We start from the raw sequence: 21,555 nt of genomic DNA, 5'->3' as shown, positions 1-21,555 counted from the left end.
GGTTTGGTGGTTAATAAAAAAACAATTTATCAAAAAGGAATCTGGGTTTGGAATGTTGAAAAGTCAAATCAATGGATGGAGTTGCCAAGGAAAAAAATGGAAGCATTAGAATACAATTATGTAACTTGCCCTTGTCTAATTCTCCAACCTTATATATAAGTTCGTAGGTTGTTTGAGTTTCTCACAAACAAGAGTTTCAGACTTTCTGCATAACCAGGAAGCTCCAGAACGATGTCGATGAGGAAATCTGCGTCTCTGAACAACGGCGAAGCCGTGGAGGGTGAGGTGGCAAAGCGTGGACGCTTTGATCGCTGCTTCTCCTTCATGGAGATTTCAGTAGAACCGGGAAAGGCTGTGAAGGACATGGATTCCAGCAAGTTGAAGGCTGAGATCAAGAGGTGGGCCAAGGCTGTCGTGGCATATGCCCGGCAGGTTAGTGGTCGACTTGGTGGCTCTCGTGGCGGTTGAATTTCAAGCACGTGCGTGCTAATTGCTGCTATTGCTTTTTGTAACGAATATTTGCTGCGGCTATCTCTGTTCGAGCAAGACTCTGAAGGGCGCTGCTCCAAAATCCAAATTCTTTGTATATATATATAATTATTCAATTTATTCGTTGCCTTCTGGATTTATTTTTTAATTTTTTAATTTTGTATTCCTTCTTTTTGCTTTCGGTATTTAATTATTGTGGTTCTGGAGCTCTGAAGAACACGCTGAACATGAACTTTTGGCCAGAATTTGCCAAAAAAAAAAAACAAAAACAACCTTCACCATACATGCACGCTCCTTCGTCGTCAGCCACCGCTCATCCATTTGGTGGTTCTCTGTCTCATCGCTCTAGATGGTGTCTCCTCCGCCTTGTTCCGCTCCCTCATAAGTTGGATATGACTTAAGTTAAAATTGGTTATTGTTCATAATGAGTCCCTATAACCAACTTCACTGTCAGCTTTCTCAATTGTCTTTTCTGCCTTCGAAGATTTTCTCTAGAGCTGTATGTGGCTGAATTACTGTCAATATTAAATTTTCTTTTTAGTCTTTTGTATTTTAAATTATGTAATTTTTTATTTTTGTATTTGCATTGTGTTACGTGAAAGCTTTTACATACACATAACGTGATAAATTGTTAGGTTTTTGAAGGAACTTAGACCTTTTAGATTCGTTGAAGAAAACCTAAAACCTTTTCAAATATAAAGTTTGGATTAATTTTCTGTTTTTTATTTTTTTATTTTATTATTATTATTATTATTATTATTATTATTCATAACATAATAGCCTTTAAATAAGTAAGCTATTACAATATTTTCTAGGGCTGAATCATCAGCTCTTATTGAAATATAAACTAAGGCCGAGTCATCAAGACTCTTACATGGAAATAAATAAAGACAATATCAAATAAAAATAAACACAATATAATATTTTACCGCATCATATATTTTAATATATCATAATATTAATAATTGTTCCACATAAACTTAATTCTCGTAACATTCATTTCTCCTTGAAAAGGACTGTAACGACCTAGATTTTAAAACTCTTATTTAAATATAATTAAATAGATTAAAAATATAATCGATAAATTAGAACAATGATATGTGGAATAATGATATTAAATAACTATTTAGTGTTAAAGGTATATTACATTGATTTTTGACCACTTATGTATATTATTTCAATTCTAAAAATTTAGCTTCACTAATATGTTTATGGGCATAATCAAACCCAATCTAGTCAATAAATTATTTATATTGGCGTTTAGTGAATTAATAAATTAATTTGAAGCTTTTTCAGTTTTTAGCCTAAAAAGCAGTGTCTTAATTTTCATATTGTCTAAATGAGATTAAAACTGCTAAAGAAATATACCAAGGCTAGCCACCTTTGTTGAAAGATTAAAGTCTTCTAGTAATAAGAATTATAGTAAATATCATGATTATAATAATTTATTAAGGCAAGTGGCCAAGTGGGAATGCAAATAGTTTTTTTTTTTTTTTTTTTTTCATTCAATTAAGGGAAGCGGGTTACAGGACTGACTAATTGATCTCAAAAGGGGTGGGCACCCCAACAACATGGCCCAAAAGGTAAATGTAGTACAAATTCAAGAACGAAATCTGGATCTGGTCCAAAAGGACCAAACAGCAGCCAATGGCATACAAGCCGGGCCTTTTCCAGGGCCGTACAAGGCGGTTACAAATAGCAAAGAAACTTGATAAAGAGTCCGATGCAGTAAAGGCAACAACCACGTTGTTGCAGGTCAAACATTGCAGAAACCGATTCGGAGCTGTAGAAGGCCAACCGCCAGCAACAAAAATCCCCCAAATAAGATCCATCCACTTCAGTACAAGGGGGTGAAAACCCATAGAAAATAACAACAAAGATAAAAAACAACAACAGAAAAGCTGCAAAAAAAAACTATAGCAGAAAGCCAAACACACAAAATCAACAAACAAAAAGCAAAGGAAAAACAACCACAACCAGATTCTGGGCCCGCATCGAAGATTGGAGGGCCAGAAACAGAAGAAACAAAAAAACACAGCACTGGCAGGAGCGGAGGTAGGTGGGCGGAGGGAAAATCGGAGGAGCCACGTGAGGAGGCGAAGGCGGATCTGAGGTGGAGATGGGATGGCGATGGCGGATCTATGGAAAGCTCGACCGATTTGAGGCGGATCTGTGGCGGTGAAGGGACGGAGGAGGCGGAGCAATGAGATGGGGCAGTGAAGGTGGCGCTGAGCGGAGCTAGCTGAGGAACAGGGGAGAAGAAAAAGAGAAAAAAGAAAACCAAGAGAAAAACCAGGAGAAGAGGAAACAGGGAGAAAGGGAAAAAGGGGAAAACAGAGAGGATACATAGGGGGTGGGAAGAAGGGAAAGGAAAAACCTTTCCCTCCTCCCAGGAGAAACCGCACTAGGCGGTGGGCAAAGTCTCACTGAAGGAGACGGTATGGAAAAAATATCCAGAGCTTCTTTCTCTACAAAATAGAGAGAGGGAATGCAAATAGTTAAAGCCTAAGTTGAATCAGAAACTTTGTACAGGCCAAAAATAGACTCAAACGAACTCGTATGAAGTCGAACCAAATATAAAATGTTTATCTCGGAGTCCTCTATCTACTCTTAAAATTTCACGTCAATCGGAGTACGTTTGGACATTAAAAAATGGATCGGGATACACAACCCTCATTTTGGACGAAAATACTATTTGGTATAGAACATGAAATATGGACTAGGTTCATTCTTTTGGTTAAATACATCTCAACCCTTAGATCAAATGTGTAAAAATAAATCATAACCATTCATTCTCTTATAAATAGAGCCAAAGCTAAAGTCACTTTCACTTTACCTTTTTATTTACAATCTTAAAACAAGTAAAATTGTTTGCTCCTCCTTTCATTTTATTTCTTGTTCTAGTCAAATACCATATAGCCTAGATCTTTCTTGTAGTGTTCAAGTGTTTTTCTAAACTAGTTACCTAGAGAAGATTTGGTGGAGTTTTACTTCTAAGGATTATTGGGTAAGTGTTTCTTGTATAAATATCATGATTTATTGCTTGTATCACTTGTTCTCATTTAATTGTTTAAAGACCCAATAAGCGTATAATGTAAAATAAAGTAATAGATACAAGTGATTTAATAATAATGAGTTAGTGGACAAAATCAATTAAGGACTTATAATATTATCTATATATTATTTACTTTACAGTATTTACATTCAGTCATTTCTTTTATTGTTATTTAAATTTTAGTTCATATTTTTGGCTGTAAGGACCATTTGATCTCATCCTCGAAATATGAACTCAGTATTTACATTCAGTCATTTCTTTTATTATCATTTAAATTTTGATTCATACTTTGGTAGGTATGGACCATTGGTCTCATCTCTAAAAAATGAGTCATGCTTTATATATATTATTTATAATACTAATTTGTATTTAGTGATACTGGCCATTAGCCTCGTCACCAAAAATGAATTCAGGCATAAAGCTAGTTATAAGTGATTATCTTAGATTAATATAATAAAATGAGTAAGTAAAGATGAAGTGACGGATAATAAATAAATATAAAAAGATGAGGGTCTTTAAACAATGATATTATTGGAATGAACTAAGTATTGTTTGTATGTATGTATTATATGCAGAAGTGGAGCAGAATACTACACTAAGGAAAGTAAGTATGGATATACTTACTGAGTACTAGCTTTGTTTTATTGTTATAGGAATTCTTATTTTGTCTTATAAATATAATTTTGCAATACAATTACTGCATAATGTGTCTAATAAAATGGGCTGATAAGAAGATAGCCACCTTAAGAACAAGTTGGGTGGATTGCCGCGAGGAACTGTCGGTATCTCAGTGGATGGGGGTATATAACCGTCCAACGGGCCTAATATATAACTAAGCTGGGGCGGTGTAGTTGCCAGCACCAAACAGGTAAACCTCTAAAGTGTGAGGGACATAACGGACGTAAGCGGGCTGAGAGCTCATGACAAGAGGTCTGAAGAAAGATTATCATAAAACATAAACTAATCTATCATTACGCTGCATTCACAACTAATTCATTATTATATATTTTAGTCTTTAATCTTACTTGTTCAAACTAGTCTTTTTAGTCTTTATCTCTAGGAAAATAGATTACTCACTTGTTTGCCTATGTAAAAATGATAACGTTATCTTTACATAAATCTTGATGCAGGAATAGAAAGTGAAGACGATGGTCCTTTTACTGGTTTTGATGGTTGATAAACCATCTACTGCAGGATTGATGCTTACTCTATGGAGCAAGTCTCATTTATGTTAATCGCTTTTGTTACGTATGGTGATGAGTGTGAACTTAATAAATATTACTATATTAATTTAAGTGCCGTCTGCGGCATATATTTGGTACACTTAGTGTGTACATATGTTGTAATGAAAATTATGTTTCTATTTTATATCACTTCGAGGTATTTCAGTTAGTTCAATTGTGTTGTGTAAGTTATTCTTAGGTCATAGAAAAAGAAAATATATATATATACATACTCTGCTGTAAGATTGTATTTTCTAAAGTTGCAGCATCACGACTTCGATATTTGCTAGTTCAAATATCGGGGCGTTACAAGGACCTTGTCCTAAAGGTCCGAAATCTTGTTCTTGAAATAATCTTGCTCTTGGAATAGAGTCTGCATATTCATAACACAACAAAAATAATAGATAATAAAATATTACCATGACCAAGCATTTGCTCTTTCACTCCTTGTTAAGCAACTTCTGAAAGTATCTTCAATTTTTTTTTTCTTTTTGGAACCAAGCAACATCTAAGCCCTTTTTTCTTCTCCTTTGGGTGAGCCACAATCTAGCGTGAGATGATAAAGTTGGCACGATCAAGAAAGACGAAGTTGGCGATTTCAGTGGAGACACGGCTAAGATGGGGCAGTGTTGGACTGTGATGGCAAAAAGACGCATATCTGCGGTTGGAAGTGTTGCCTTTGTTTGATCTGTTGGCGCAATTGGATGGTGACGAAATTTGGTGGCAGTGAGATTGACTTGTTGAATTGGGGCTTCAACGTGGTGGAATGGCTGAACGACGACTTCAATTTTTTGTACATCAAACCTATTCTTTGAGAGAAGGTTGCCGATTTTTTTCCCCATCCTTTCCATCTGGTCTTCTGATTTCTTGATCAAGCCTTCGAACATAGTTATGAAACTAACTAATTGTTGCTCAAGCCGATCAAGATGTGAATCCTCCATAGATCGTTGATTGCTATAGAAAACAACCAACCTGGCTGCTCTGATACCAATTGTTGCGTGAATGCTTTAACATACACGTAACGGAACGTAAACTATTTAGATTCGTTGAAGGGAACCTAAAACCTTTTCAAACATAAAGTTTGGATTAATTTTCTGGCTGCTTTTTTTTTTTTTTTTTTTTTTTTTTTTAATATTATTCATAACATAATGGCCTTTAAATAAGTACACTATTACAATATTTTCTAGGACTGAGTCATCAGCTTTTATCGGAATATAAACTAGGGCTAAGTCATCAAGACTCTTACATGGAAATAAATAAAGACAATATCAAATAAAAATAAACACAATATAATATTCTACCGTATCATATATTTTAATATATCATAATATTAATAATTGTTCCGCATAAACTTAATTCTCGTAACACATTGTTGCTCAGTTTACTTCGACATAAAATGGTTTCCAGAAAATATTTCTGCATTATACAGTGTTTACTATGATGTAAAATAGTGGTCAATGAAAAATATTTTCTTTTTTATTGATAATTCTTCTTTAATTTTCGAAAAAATAGTTTACGGTTTTTAAAACCTGATAGGTCCCAAGCAGAGAATAGAAACATAACCAATATTTAATACAATATAAAGATAATACACGTTACAAATCTCCACTTATGGCTGGAGTTCTACAACAATACAAACACATAAACACACCTTACGTTCTGATACCCCTAATGGGTCCCAGTCAGAACAAGATAATACTCCACTTAGGGGTGGGAGTTGAACCACAATAGAATTAGAACTCTACACCAAAATCCTTCCTACTACCCCCATTAAATAGTATTTAAAGACTATAAGTATTACGAACATTGCCCATAACACAACCCACGTTATATGACAAGTTATCGTAATAATTGAAACATAAGTAGTGGAATGGAATGTGTGTCTTGCAGTTTTTCTCCACATCATGGGCAGTTACTAACATGGCCTAACAAAACCGTAAACTATTTTCTGACTTTGAGCATCTTATTCTCAAATCGACGGGCCCTGCCAAGGCCTGCCCAAGACCTCGTAGGGACTTGATCGAGACTCGCTCAGGACCTCGCCAGAACTTGCCTGGGACCTGACTGGGACCCGCCCAGATCTGCCTAGGACCCACCCGGACCTGCCTAAGACTCGCCTGGGACTTGACCGAGACCCGCCCGGGACTTGACCGAGACCCATCCAGGACCCGTCCGGGACCCGGCTAGGACTTGACCAGGACCCGCCCGAGAGTTGACCGGGACCCTGTCGAGACCACCCCAGGACTTGATCGGGACTCAACCAGGACCCGTCCGGTCGTCGAAAAACATTTTCCGGTATTTGGTGTGCACGCAAAATCATATTAAACACTAAATTCATGATTTATTATAAATAAAAAATTCCTATCGAGTCTTGGGCGGGTCCTGCCAGGGTTTCAGGCAGATCCCCGACGAGGTCCTAATAGGGTCTAGGCGGGTTCTGGGTGAGTTGTAGTGGGGTCCTTGCGGGAGTCGGTTCGGACACCTCTAAGACTTGGTCAGGACATTTTCGTAATTTAGTGTTTAATATGATTTAATGAAAATATAGATATATTAAAAAAATATAATTTTTATTTTTTTATTTTCCATGTGTGTGGTAAACGCCGTAAAATGCTTTCGGCAGAAAACATTTTCAGGGAAATGACTTTCTTGAAATATTTTTCAACGAAAACCTTTTTACATCAGAGGCTGTTTGTATTTGTTCCTCCTCTTTTTTTTCTTTTTTTTTTTTTTCTTTTTTTAATTTTTTTTTAATTTTTAGTTTTTTGAAAAAAGAGCTATTTGCTAATCATTCGTTCTAGGTTTGAAAGCATAGAGGCCCTGTTCCTATCTCAGCTGGCCCACATTTCTTTATTTCTAGGCCAAGTCCAAAGCTTTTATTCTGGGCCCCCAATTTTCTCAATAAGACAAAAAAAAAAAAAAAACAAAAAACGTTTCGAACGCGGACATAGTAGCCCCAGGAGCATCTGTGAGAGAAGAGTGGGAGAGCTTCCACTGAACCTCGGAAGGCTCTTCTTCCAATAGCTAGTAACCCTTGAGGTATAAATTTAATTTTAATTTTTAATTTTTTTAATTCTTCAAATAAACCTTTCTTTGTAATTTGCTGCTTTTAAGCTTAGATTCATTTTATTATATATATATATATATATATATATATATATATGTTCGATCTGGTTTGACTCTGTTTTTGTCAATCACCAACTTCCATTTCTGTATAAAAAGATACGATCGTACGGATTGTGTAAAGCTTGTAAAGAATTTTGGATTAGAAGCTCGCCTTTTTTTTTTTTTTGGGGGGGGGGGTGGGGGGCAAGGTTGGACAGATCTTCCATACTCTAATAAGTTCTTGGTGTTAGTGACAATTAGATGATGTTATTAATCATGTAAATGATATAGATGCTTATGCGTCTCTTTTGGAGTTTTCATTGGAGCAGTAATTTTAGTTTGTTACCGTTAAATTATGGTTTTATTTGAAATTCTGGAGCTGTTGGAACTGGCAGGTAGGGTAAATGAAATAGTAAAGGTGTTATTATTTACTAGTACTGGTAAAACCAACCTGACTTTGACAGCGCAGTAGATTGCATCACGTAAAAAATAGCACAAAAAATATAAATTTTCTCAATCTGTAAGCATGGCTGCGAAGTAATTACTAAAGGGTAGTGTTTTTTGGGCCCTGGTAAATGACATATCAACTCTTGGCGTATTTCTTTGATGGGGTTTCTGTGTAGGACGTGTTTTACTAATAATTTGCTGCTTGTCTTCTCTTGCTCAATCTGTGTAATCATTACATAAGACCTGTCCGTGCAGAAGTTTCTTGTATAATGTATGCATGTTAGAGTAACATATAGATGTTATAGTAACATATAGATGCCTTTTTTTATTGGCGGGTGGTGGGGAATTCAGACATTGTTTGCTGTTGTAAAGTACTAGTACTACATCACTCCTACAGTGAGTGAATTTATTATGACAGTGGTGAACCAAGTATGCTTCTGTGGTATTTCTCTTTTAGTGCTTTTTGGGTTCTATTTTCCTTTTTTTGTTTTTGTTTTTGAACTTGAAGGGTTTTTATGTTAATATACTTTTTCAATTGAAATTAAGCAATTTCTCACTTGCGCATGTATTTCTAGGCTGGTGTAGCTGTTATTGCAGTGTATCATAACAACAATGGCAGATGGTCATGAAACTGATAAAAATATTGAGATATGGAAAATCAAGAAATTGATCAAAGCATTGGAAACTGCAAGAGGCAATGGTACCAGCATGATATCTCTTATAATGCCTCCGCGCGATCAAATATCTCGGGTGACTAAGATGTTAGGTGATGAATTTGGGACCGCTTCAAACATCAAAAGTAGGGTCAACCGGCAGTCAGTGTTGGCTGCCATTACTTCTGCTCAGCAGAGGCTGAAGCTTTATAATAAGGTTCCTCCCAATGGGCTGGTGCTTTATACTGGAACAATTATTACTGAAGATGGTAAGGAAAAGAAGGTTACGATCGACTTCGAGCCTTTTAAGCCTATAAATGCATCACTCTACCTCTGTGATAATAAGTTTCACACACAAGCTCTAAATGAACTCTTAGAATCCGATGACAAGTTTGGTTTTATTGTCATGGATGGAAATGGCACCCTTTTTGGGACATTGAGTGGAAATACGCGAGAGGTGCTTCATAAATTCACGGTTGATCTACCAAAGAAGCATGGAAGAGGAGGACAATCAGCTCTGCGGTTTGCTCGTCTTCGGATGGAAAAGCGACACAACTATGTGAGAAAGACTGCAGAACTTGCCACACAGTTCTTTATTAATCCTGCTACGAGTCAGCCTAATGTTGCTGGGCTAATACTTGCTGGTTCAGCCGACTTCAAGACTGAGCTAAGCCAGTCAGATATGTTTGATCCTCGATTACAAGCGAAGATATTGAATGTGGTTGACGTTTCTTATGGAGGGGAAAATGGTTTCAATCAAGCCATCGAGCTTTCCTCAGAAATTCTAGCTAACGTAAAGTTTATACAAGAGAAACGGTTGATTGGGAAATACTTTGAGGAGATCAGTCAGGATACTGGGAAATATGTTTTTGGTGTAGATGACACGCTGAAGGCTCTAGAAATGGGTGCTGTAGAAACCCTTATTGTGTGGGAAAATTTGGATATTAATCGGTATGTGCTGAAAAACAGTGCCACTGGTGAAGTTAGCATAAAGCACTTTAACAAGGAACAACAGACTGATCAGAACAACTACCGGGATCCAGCCACCGCCGCAGAGTTGGAGGTTCAGGAGAAGATGTCCTTACTTGAGTGGTTTGCCAATGAGTACAAGCGATTTGGTTGCTCGCTTGAATTTGTCACCAACAAATCCCAAGAGGGATCTCAATTTTGCAGAGGGTTCGGTGGGATCGGGGGTATCCTTCGTTACCAGCTTGACATAAGATCATTTGATGAGTTATCTGATGATGGAGAAGTATACGAGGATAGTGATTAAGAACCCATCAACTGTTGTTTAGTGCCCTCGTTGGAGGATGTTGTGAAGGTTTGTGCCAGGTTCGATGGAGTCTTTGTTGCTGCTGCTAGCTGAGAGATTTGAAACTCCAGTTTTCTGTTATCGTGCTGTTTTTTCCCTCTTGATGTTTGGGAATTTTGGCATTGTATCAGACCAGTATGTGATTCCTCAAGGTAGAATATGCAGCTTTGTTTTACCTAAGGAAGTTGGTCATAAGTTTAATCCACAACCTGGTTGGTTTGTTTTATGGTTGCTTGAAACTCATTCCATTTGCCATTGTTGCGTGATGACATAAAAAAACTTGTTTCAGTTTATCTTGTGAAGTCTGTTATGGTTATGTTTCATGCCATTATTTGCTGTGGTCTGCTCTTGCGGACTTCATGGTTCAGTCCAGACAGGTTATATTGATTTTTTTATTGATATTTGCTTCCATTTTTCCAAAGGCTCTTCATTGAAATGGTTTTTTACATAGCAAACGAAAGAGAGTTCAAAAGAGGCAACAATCTTGCAGTCATTACACGCAAAAAACAGTCATTTCGTTGTACAATTCCATCAGGGAAAAGAGAAAGGGAAACACAAAAAGAACAAGAAAAAGATGTAGCAGAATGTATAAGAAGAAAAACCGTTTTGTACAATGAAATGGCAAATATACATCCAAGGCCAAAAACGTGTACCCAAATGCATTGCAGCAAAATTCCCTATTTACCAAAATCTTAAAGAGCTACTATAGTTTGAAGGGGGAAGGAAAATCATATAGTAGGCTACGCAAAATTCCCCTAAAAGAACACTACAATCCACCGCTGATTGACCTAAACGCGGGCAAGTTCGTTATGGTGAAATGCACCACTGCTGCAAGCAGCTCGAATAAGTATCCAGGACAAACCCATGGTTCTTTTTGTTCTTCAGTGCAACAAATAAAAGCTCTGGGTCACTCTCATTCTTTCTCTTTCGCCTTGCCAAACACCTTGTTGACACCAGATATGGTCCTCAAGAGCTGTTTCGAACACATGTCCTGCGCCTGCGTCGCATTTTTCGCTCGACTGGCTCTTACCCAAGCAGGTTCCTGCCAGAAGCAAAGTCCCATGCTCTTTGTTCACTTATTTTAATTGTTAAATTGAATTGATTTGTATTCTACTCATATGAAGAAAGTGGAGATTTTTCACAAAAAGGGAAAGAGAGTCACCTCAGGAACAAAGCGGGAGAATCCAAACTTAATCAACAGGAGGAGATGTTCCATGACTAGAATAGCCGCAAGACCGGGTTCTATGCTCCAATTCCCCTCTTGATCATATAAACACACTAGAATTGCACAGTTTGTGCATATTGACATCACTATCAGGAACTGAATTTTGAAAGAGACATCCCAAAATCAGTATGTCATTGATACACAAGTAAATAGAAAACCAGTGCTGTGACAAAATGAGCAAGTTGAAGACATTTGTATGAACAATTCTGATGTGTTGATATTTAAATGTAAAACTAGGGGTAGATGTTCATCACCCAAAAGAATACTTTATGTTTCCACAGAGTTTGGTACCTGAAAAATGTTTAGCCAAGCTCCAATATTTGTGGCAGCACGAGGGATGGGCCTTTTAAACATGGTAAGCAGCTTTAATGCATCTGTTCTGATTTCTGTAATGTTGTTCTGCACGGCGTGGAACTTCATCATTCGTTACTTTACTAGGAATCAAAATGAACTCATAAAAGGAAATAAAAAATGGTGGAAATACCACGAAAAGCATTATATACCACAGCAGAGAAGGCAAATGCAAGGGGGAATGCACAGGCAAACATCATGATCATTCCAAACTGCAATGCCAACTCCAAAAAGTCTGCAGGTGGATGTTAATTTTAATCAGTCAAAGAAGTGGAAATATTCTGAAAATCCCATGATTGCTTTGAAACAGCAAGAAAGTGAAGCTATCCAGTTCTAATTTCCATGTCTACAAAACGCACAAGCTCTTCATTTAAGATCAAAACAGCAAGCAGCGTTATCATTGAGAAAATTAGAGACAGAGAAAAAGAAAGGCCAAATTCTCTAGTACATCAAGCATATGTTTCACGTATCCTATCCAGTATTTGCAATTCTAACTCAACTGAGACTCCTCTATACAAAACAAAAGGTCTTCTTGATGCAAACAAAAATTATATTTATAATACTTTGAGAAACAAAATAAAATGCTTTAGTTGCATATGATTCCAATATGTACCACTATCTTGTTATACAGTTAAATATGTTCGGCATATTACCATCAAATAGCCCATCCTCAAGCTCCTCGCCGATGCTTGCGGAATAAGAAGGCTTCAAGTACTCTTTCTCTACCCTAGAAGTAAACTGGATCTTCCCTGTTGATGATCCCTTTTCACGTTTTTTCTTGTTTCTTGACACCAGAAAAATGCATCAGCCCATGTTCAGGCAACATTCAAAGAAGGTAAAATCACCCCGAGATGACAAACAGAAGAAACTTACCTAACTCTGTACTTTTTGTAGCTGTACTTAAGATAGGGTAAACTATTTTCCAACAAGTTCTCCACCACCTGGACAGCATTTACAGTTCAAGAACATAACCAAGCCAGGAAGTAGTGAAAATCTAAATCAAATGAACTGAAAAAAAAAAAAAAAAAAAGAAATCTATTTCACCTGATACACAAGCAGGCGCTGAATTAACACTTGGCGGAGAGTCAAAATATTGCGGTGCAGGAGGGCATGATAGAAGATTCCAATGTATGACTGCATGAAATAAAGACCAAAGACCTGCAAGAGCAGTGAAGGCCTTAAGTGCTGTAAATATCCCCACAAAGGACCAAAGGGATCTAGTTAAAATTCTAGTCAATACCTTGTAGACCAAGCTGTCGGCCCTTTTTTCTGTGGTTTCATTGTTTTCATACTTTATAAGCTTGACCGATAACTTGCCCCCAACCCGTGTAAAATACTGAATGACAAAAAGATAAATGGCTGTCAGCGCAAACCTGAAAAGCAAAAATAAAAAGGAGTGTCATCTTCATGCAACTAATCCATGAAGAACTAAACCTACAAAAAAAAAAAATATTCCATGAAGAACTAATACAGCATATGGAAAAGGAAAAACAAACGTATAGTACAAAAAGTTGGGGAAAATAGGTCAACAGGAATTTATACATCCATCCCTTCACGTGGGGAGCCTAAATCTGTATTGAAATTGATTTGACAAGGGCGTTTGAAGAGAATGTGAGAACAACATAGAAGAATCTGCGTTTTTATGAAAAGGAGTTGACTGATAACTGCAGTAGTAGACCTTGCCCAGATAAACCTTCTAAAACTTCATCTTTGTTATGCCAACAGGAGGTTGCAAAAGAATTATGAAGATTGGTAGTAAAGAAGATAGTACTGTAGATAGAATCTAACACTTCTCAAAGGAAGCTTTATGAAGGTGGGTTGCGTTAGCATCATCATCTCACTTGGATACCAGAAAAGAAGTTTGGATCGGAATATGTTTATATTTACTTATTGAGACGATTTAATATGATATTGACTTCAAGTAAACACATGAAAAAGGTATAAGAGGGCTGATATACATTGGGGGTATCCAGTAGAAAACAACTCCAGAACACACATTCTTGTTGTATCCAAGGAAATGATTACATGATTTCTTTCCTTAAGAAAACTAAAAAAAAAAAATGCAAAATGACTGAGATTCTTACTTCATAACGTCAGACCTGATAACCTCGTAAAGATGAGCATAGGCCAACTCAAATGGTAATTGAAGGCATATAATACTCAAGATAACCATAGCATCATTTCTGAATCTCATGAGACACCCAAACCACTCATTTCGTTGGTATGCTTCTTTCTCGTTTGTTTTATCGGTCCCCCATTTTCTTAATAGTTCCACGGGTGACTGTAGCGAACTCCACTCCATGCCCAGAAGTTTATGTCCCAGGTCCACTCCAGCTGAATAACTGATCTGCCATCTATAAAAGTGAAACCCAAACAGCATAGAACTTGACCAACCATAAATGGAAAATATAGATAAAAGATTAATGCCAAAATATAATTTGACCAACCTGGCTAAAAGGGCGGAGTTTTTACGTTTCCAGAACTGGGAAAACATTACAGCCCACAGTATTACACCTATGAAGAAAAGAGGGAGCACCAATAACTGCAACGACCTGAAAAAAGGTATTTAATATAAGCAAGCACATTATTTATCTATAAACAATATTGTACCAGATTCCCAAATAGAATAAAATCAAAAGCCTGCAGGGAAACTGAGAGTAGTGTAGCCAACCCAAAATCAATTAACTGCAATGTGATAGCAAATGCAGCTGGGAAGAACATCCACCGTGTATACATTCCAAGGAAAGCAAAATAGATTGCAATCTGCAAAGTATTAATTCCTTGTTACATGTTTGCAAAATCATTATTAAAATAACTGACAAAAGAAACTAACATTATAGTTACACTTACCTTTGTCCCAAAATATGAATAAATCTCATCAATTGGTTGATTCGTAAGGTCCCACCAGTTGAGTGCCCAACTTTTAAGGAGCTTCTTCCTCTGTACTTCATCTATCAACCAAAAGTCATCTTACTTTGGAATTCAGATGAGATCAGAACTGCACACAGTTTTGTGATTAGTTGACATACCATGCAAAGGAAAGACTTGTCTTACAAAATGCTCTGATTCCAATTTCCGAACTAAACATTCACCAACTTCCCAGTGGAACTCTTCCCCATCAAATTTTAAAGTTACAGCAGACTGGCTCTTGTTCACCTGTAAAGTTCAGTCTGTATATGAGCTTACTAAGAGATGCAATGTCCAAACTATATGTTGGGAAACAACTATCATTAAAATAAAATAAAAAATAAAAAATAAAAAAGAAGAAAAAAGAAGTAAGAAAATCAGATATTAGAGCCTAATCACTGGCAATAGGAAACTAATGACCACAAAAAATGGTTGATTGAGGTAAAAGAAATACTCACATTTAAGTGGATGTAAGGTAAAATTAAAGATAATTTATTAGAAAAACACATCTTTCCAGTGAGAACACCAGAATATTGATAGATAGGTATTAGTATATAAAGAACGACTCACAATCCCATATATTAAGTGATGGTAGCAATGAAAACGCTCACACCAACTGAACAATGAACCATCAGGCTGTCTCACAAAAGCTTCAACCTCCTCCCATTCAAATTGTAAATCCATCCCTGAAATACAGTGAGTATATTAAATTCTTCAGTTAAAGAAACTGCATACTTGCTCATGAAAATCCAGGAAAATTCTAGTACTTATAAGAGAAGACAACTTTGAACATGTCAAATAAGGCAAGGAGAAAATTGTAACCACATAATAATTACCAATGTGAGTCCTTTTCTTTAAGTGTAATTCAGCAGCAGCCCTTCCCAAAGTCTCCAAAGGCGCAGCCAGCTGAAACAGAGATTGCTAAAATCAGCAGCTCAACTTAGCAAAGAGTTCCACTTGCTTTACTTCAGGTCAGACAGGAGGATACAGTAAAAAACAATATAAAATGAAATGCAGCCCAATTGTATGAACTTTCTCAATTCGGCAAAACCCAGAACACACCATGAACGCCTAAATTGAGGACTCGGAACACATTTTCTGCCTCCCCACCTCCCACCCATTCCCCCCCAAAGGCCAAGGGGGGTGGGGGAGAGAGAAGACAGACGCAGAGGATTCTAAAATGGTTCTTTGGGCTTATTGGGCATGCTAGTAAATCCCCCTCGTACGATAAGCCAATAGAACAAAGTAATATCCAAAAAATTCATTCCACCGCATGTGCCTCTTAACTAATACATCACAGTACATTAAAAGAACACCATAAAAGCTTTAAGAAATTAGGCAATACCTATGCAGTACATATACATACAAGCATATAAGGAAGTGCATAGTACACAAAACACATAAGAAAGAAATTCTTAATTAATTCATAAATGAACCATAAGATTTAATAACATGAAATGTAAATGGTAAGTATAAGCACATGGCATAACAAAACAGTTATTAATATGACTGAGTGAAACTTCATGGGGGAGAGAAAAAAAATGATTGTAGAGAGACGAGTAGAACATCAAACCTTGATAAACTCATCAGCAATGCCTTGGACTCTTTCAACAATCAAACCTACCTTCCTGAACTCATCAACGAGAACCTCCACACAATCACAACCCTCGTTTTCGTCCTTCAGATTCCTCTTTGGAACCACCACCCCAATCTCAAAAGCAGTCTGTTCCTCCTCAATCCCATTCATTTCCAATGCCACTCACCCTGTCCGCCCTCAAAACCACCGAAATGCCGGAAAACAAATACCGAGACTTCAACAAGAACTGAAAAGGCCAACAAGTAATTCTCTAGATTCAGTAGCCCATGGCGCTTGCATTAACCAAAGATGGAATTTTTCTTGGCGAACTGGCTCAAATACCGAAATGGGTCGACGTTTTTGGGACCAAAGGGATATTTTACACCCCAAAAAAAAAAAAAAAAATCCAAATGGGTATCAGTATTTAGAATCAAAAAAGCTGGTAGCGACACAAAACGTGAATTTCTGTCAAAACAGCAATTTGGGTCCTTGAGAAGACACCGCTTTTTCCGAGAGAGAGAGAGGGAGAAAGAACACTGGTGTCTGAGAAATCGATAACAGCTGTTGCGAGGGGGAGACACATAGGAGAATGTGGAAGGAAGCGGACACGTGGGTTTTACGGGGTTGGCGGTTTGTTTTGCAATTTCGGAACGTAAATGTTAGGATTGAGTGGAGTTGCGGGCTACGACACCCTACGGGCCTACGCCTTCTCCTCGGTTTCTGTCAAATTGCAATTTGAATCTTTGACCATTTTGTTTATATTCCCCCTCTTTTTATGCAATTTGCAATGTTGCGGAGGTAAAAGTTTGCGCCTTGAGGAATCAAAGCATTAAAAAGGGGGAGGGATTTGTGCATCAAGTATACGAACCCTACGCTTGCGTTGAAATGGAGCAGAGCAGACAGGACATCCATGATATGCTCATCTTTTGTTCACATGGCGTTTGGTGATTGGAATTATTCATGCACATCTTCTTTTACAATTTTCTCTTTTTGAAGTAACTTCTATATTTAGACCACGTTATTTTAAAAATTATGTTTTGTATGGAAAAATTAAGTGCTCTAAAAATATACTTTAATTTAATATATTCAATTGTAATTTTAAAAAATTTATTCTAGCCTAATTTAAAGAAAAAATTTATCCCATTTTTTAATACATGGGAGATATTAATTGACTCTTAATGAAGAAGAAATCTAATATGCTTAAGATTGATTGCATTAGAGGTTTTTTTTTTTTTTTTTTTTTAAAAATAATAATAAAACTTTCATCTATTTTCCAATGAATCTCAAATATTTGTAATGTCCACCAAAACTTTGTTGAATGGATCTTGTGATGTGGCTTTTAAAATCATCACAATAATAATAATCTCAAATTCAACGATAATTTTAAAAGTCACATCACAGTTAGGAGGACACCAAGAAAACACTAGAAGAACACCTAGCATTTCCCAAAACGAATTCCCTTAAATCTTGACCAACACCTATATAAATTGAGATTTATTATATGTTGAACCAATTATATATGAACAAATTCAAGCTCAGCATATTACTTTTTTTTTTTTTTTTGAACTAGTGATCTCTGCTTCATGAACGTAATCCCCGGCTATTGAGCTACTCCTTTGAGACTATGGGCTGTCATTGTTGGTATTATGCAATTGTTAATGTTAAAACTAATATATGATGAATTGGTAAATCTCTTGATGTTATATGATGGGCTTGTGACTGCATCATTCACCATGATCAAGGGCATTATAGGTAGGGGAGTGTTATCCTTTGTTGTGTAGTCTAGTCTTTGAAAAATGCTCTAGGACTAGAATTGGTAGTGGATATTTTCACATATTAGCATTTATTTTAACTTCATTATTTACCAAATTTATCACTTTCTATTGTGTATAATGATGTCATAAATAATGATATATATGGCAAATAATGAAGTGATAATAAAATGTTGACTATTTATTTAAAAATAGTTGTTAAGATTTGAAGAAATATTCTTGTTAAAAATTTTAGGGGCTATTGATCCAATGAGATGAATAGTAAAAAAATATTTAGTTACATCTTTCTTGGAAGAAATTAAAAAAAAAAAAAAAATTAATTAACATTTTGTAGGGTAGTTCTCACCTCCAATTGTGTTACTATCATCACTTCTAACTTCTAGTGAATTCCCAGCTATAGATAAAAGGGTAAGAATGAAGAGAATAGGATGCAAAATGTGAAAAAAATTAATTAATTTTTTGTTCTTTTTTTTTTTTTTTTTTTTTAACTCATCTTAGAAACAATTTAAGACTTTAATTAGTCGTGTCTTAAGATCGGGTTCTTAAGCTATATTTGTTAATGTGTTTTGATGGTATCTTTTGTTTTTTTGTTTTAAGTGTTTTAATATGATAAATGTCAAAATATTTTTGAATTTTGAGTTATTTGTCAATATTTTTTATTGAAAACAAAAAATAAAAGAGTTTAATACAAATACAACTTCTTCTAAATACCCATTCATTTTAATACAAATATAAGGAGTTGATGTAATATACAACATGTATAATTTATTATCATGAAGAGAAGAGCTACTCAAATCTAATACATATTGATTTGGGAAAACTTTACTTACTCCTTACATCACTTTTATAATTATTTTTTTAAAGTTAAAAAACTCTCAATTTAATGTATCAAATTTCTAATTTTTTGCAATGTCACCTATCAGTTAGGTGTTTCCATTAAATCTTATTAAAATTCTCAATATACTATTGTTTTTTTATTTTAAAAAAAAAAATTGCAAAGATTTAGGTACGAGTATTTTTGCAAATTCTTTTAAATTTTAACCAATGATCAGCCTTAATCTTTGCAATTTTTTTTTTTATTTTTTTTTCAAAAAACAATTATGGAGTATTTTGGTAATTTTGACATCTCATCCATTAAGATTTAACGAAAAAACTTAATGAATAGGTGAAATTGCAAATAATTGAAAGTTTAAAATACTAAAGTGAGAGTTTTTAAATTTAAAAAAGTAATTACAAAATAGTAAAAGTTAATAGGGGTTAAAAGCAAAGTTTCCTTTATTAATTTTAAGCACCGCCGGCGCTTTAGGTGTAAACTTTATATTCACCGTCCTTGGAGGCGGAAGGTTTAGAAACAGAGCTGGTGAGCTTTTGAAGACCCTTCTGAAACCTTTGGAAGAGTTTTGTTGTTTGGAGACGGGATAAACGGAATCCGATGGCGTCCAGATGCCAACCGCTTCTCCCACTGAGGCCAACGATTATTCCTCCGTCCATCGAAAAAGTGAACGGCGTCCCTTCTTCCACTCCGTACGGCCCAAATGTTCTTCTGTTGCTCTTGAATGTGAGTGATCGGATCACCGGGCCGCCGCCGTGCACCACCGGGCAATAGTGGCCGCTCACACTCACTAGGAACTCCTCTGGGCATTGCAGCTTAATCTCGGCCGTTTGATTGCCTCCGATGCCTCCGTGCTTTTCTGCTGTGACGGGCTTCCCGTTCTTATCGTAGACCACACGGATCGAGTCGATGCAACGGTCATAAACAAGCGTGATTTCTCTCACACCATGGTAGGTCCCATCGTCCCAGCTGGTCCCACCATTTCCACCCCATGGTCCGAGCAATATTATGCTCTTCTTTTTCTCATTTCCACGATCCTTTCCACTTTCCTAAAAAAAAAAAAACATTCTTATGAAAACTCATACGTTGAAGAATGTAAAGGGCACAAATAAATAAATGACGTGGCGGTGAAAATTATTTTTAATTTTTTTTTTAAAAAAAGGTTAATTGAATGATTAATTTATATTATTACGTTATCAAATTATATGATAGTTGTATAATAATCTATTAAATAATTATTGATAGTGCAAATTTTTATTAAAACATAAAAATATAAAGGTAATGCTACTCTTCACATCTATTTTATATTGACTTATATAGCGGGTTTTAAGCTGTTTTTCATGTCAAAAACTTAAAAAAATAAAAGTTGTTAACCGCTTATCGGTCAATATAAAATATGTGTAGAAAATGAGTTTTTTATTTTATTTTTAACCCTCGAGAGATTTTATCTTTTATTGTCATAAAAAGATAAGTTTGGGGTCATTGCTATTGTGGGGGAAAAAAAAATGATGAATTTGTATAATTATGCTTATAGTTGCAATTATGTAACTTCACAAATTAATTTTACAAGATGAAGAGTGATTTAGATGACATAAAATAAGCGAAAAAAAGAAAAGAAAATTCTTGTAAAGTAGTATGAATTCAAACTCAACTAAAGATAACTTCAGGGAAAAAAAAAAAAAAGGAGAAAAAGCAAAAGAAGGTCCCAATAAAGAAAACATTCTTGGTTGCTTTGGCCCAAGACTAGAGGCACCGGATGAGGATGATTTCAAAAAAAGGAAAAAGAAGAGCCTTTAAGAGTGACTGAAACTTATGTAACTCAATCAATATTCATTGAAAAAAAGAAGAAGATGAAAACAGAAGCAAAAATGGCCCCAGATAATAAGAAACTATTGAACAAAAACAAAGATTTCTTACCATATAAATTGATATGAGTGGGGAAAGAGGAGAAGAGATGCTGGGCTGTAGAGCTTAGCAGAAGAGGAGAGTTGTGAAATGTGTTGTAAAAGTGAGATGCTAAATATAGAGAAGGAGTGGGAGATCTCTATCAGAATCTGATTCTATTTTTCAGCACAAGGAATTATGCTTTTGCTTTAAACATATATATAATCTTTTTGGTTCCAAGTTGATTTTCATTTTTCTAAAATAACAATTCAATTAAATTACTCAAACCCCACCATTGGAGGCATTCTGTAGATTTGGTGATCCAGGGAAAAAGAGGGTAACAGGAAGTGGAAAAAAGCCTGTCAATGATGGACATGGCTAGGAATGCAAGCTTCTCTCACACCTTTATCAAAGCTGTAGCAGCAGGCTGGCTTGCAGCCCTTTCATCTTACATCATGAGCTCTCTCTTTCTCTCCAAAATTGTTTAAAAATTCCTGGTGGGGCTTTAAACACTCAATGGGTTGCTTCCCACTTGGTGTTTGAAAGCATTCCCGAAAACTCCCTGGACCCTCCTTTGTAATTTTTTTTTTTTTTTTTTTTTCTTTCCCTTTTCCCTTTCCCTCAACAAAAAAAAAAAAAAAAAAGGAGAAGAAGAAAAAATCTCACCCACAAGCCCTGGAAATCCACTTGCCAACCAACCTCTCCAGGTGCCCTTGTCAACTGCCTC

The 21,555-nt window shown here is 36.0% G+C and overlaps 4 protein-coding genes across 4 annotated transcripts; 2 read left to right on the top strand and 2 right to left on the bottom strand.

The window, feature by feature from the left end:
- The first annotated feature begins 172 nt into the window (after positions 1–172).
- LOC132186036 (uncharacterized) lies at positions 173–683 on the top strand. The gene has a single exon (XM_059599813.1). The coding sequence runs from the start codon at positions 232–234 to the stop codon at positions 466–468; it is 237 nt and encodes a 78-aa protein (XP_059455796.1). The 5' UTR covers positions 173–231; the 3' UTR covers positions 469–683.
- A 7,023-nt stretch (positions 684–7,706) lies between these two features.
- Positions 7,707–10,574, top strand: LOC132188535 (eukaryotic peptide chain release factor subunit 1-3). Its single transcript, XM_059603026.1, has 2 exons — positions 7,707–7,803; positions 8,892–10,574. The coding sequence occupies exon 2, from the start codon at positions 8,929–8,931 to the stop codon at positions 10,240–10,242; it is 1,314 nt and encodes a 437-aa protein (XP_059459009.1). The 5' UTR covers positions 7,707–7,803; positions 8,892–8,928; the 3' UTR covers positions 10,243–10,574.
- Positions 10,575–10,843: 269 nt separating this feature from the next.
- LOC132186950 (anoctamin-like protein At1g73020) lies at positions 10,844–17,177 on the bottom strand. The gene is made up of 16 exons (XM_059601078.1): positions 16,338–17,177; positions 15,601–15,670; positions 15,335–15,450; positions 14,887–15,013; positions 14,708–14,808; positions 14,529–14,620; positions 14,305–14,409; positions 13,942–14,211; positions 13,098–13,230; positions 12,902–13,015; positions 12,731–12,798; positions 12,511–12,641; positions 12,010–12,092; positions 11,798–11,905; positions 11,444–11,602; positions 10,844–11,323 (listed from the first exon to the last, which is right to left on the bottom strand). The coding sequence occupies exons 1-16, from the start codon at positions 16,509–16,511 to the stop codon at positions 11,195–11,197; spliced, it is 1,980 nt and encodes a 659-aa protein (XP_059457061.1). The 5' UTR covers positions 16,512–17,177; the 3' UTR covers positions 10,844–11,194.
- A 2,108-nt stretch (positions 17,178–19,285) lies between these two features.
- Positions 19,286–20,999, bottom strand: LOC132188442 (jacalin-related lectin 19). The gene is made up of 2 exons (XM_059602885.1): positions 20,862–20,999; positions 19,286–19,993 (listed from the first exon to the last, which is right to left on the bottom strand). Exons 1-2 carry the CDS (start codon positions 20,862–20,864, stop codon positions 19,415–19,417), a joined length of 582 nt encoding a protein of 193 aa, XP_059458868.1. The 5' UTR covers positions 20,865–20,999; the 3' UTR covers positions 19,286–19,414.
- Positions 21,000–21,555: the final 556 nt, after the last annotated feature.

The sequence above is a fragment of the Corylus avellana genome, chromosome ca7 (assembly GCF_901000735.1).
Source record: "Corylus avellana chromosome ca7, CavTom2PMs-1.0".
Lineage (NCBI taxonomy): Eukaryota > Viridiplantae > Streptophyta > Magnoliopsida > Fagales > Betulaceae > Corylus > Corylus avellana.
The sequence above is the reverse complement of the archived record's forward strand: the minus strand, read 5'-3'. Positions and strand labels throughout refer to the sequence as shown.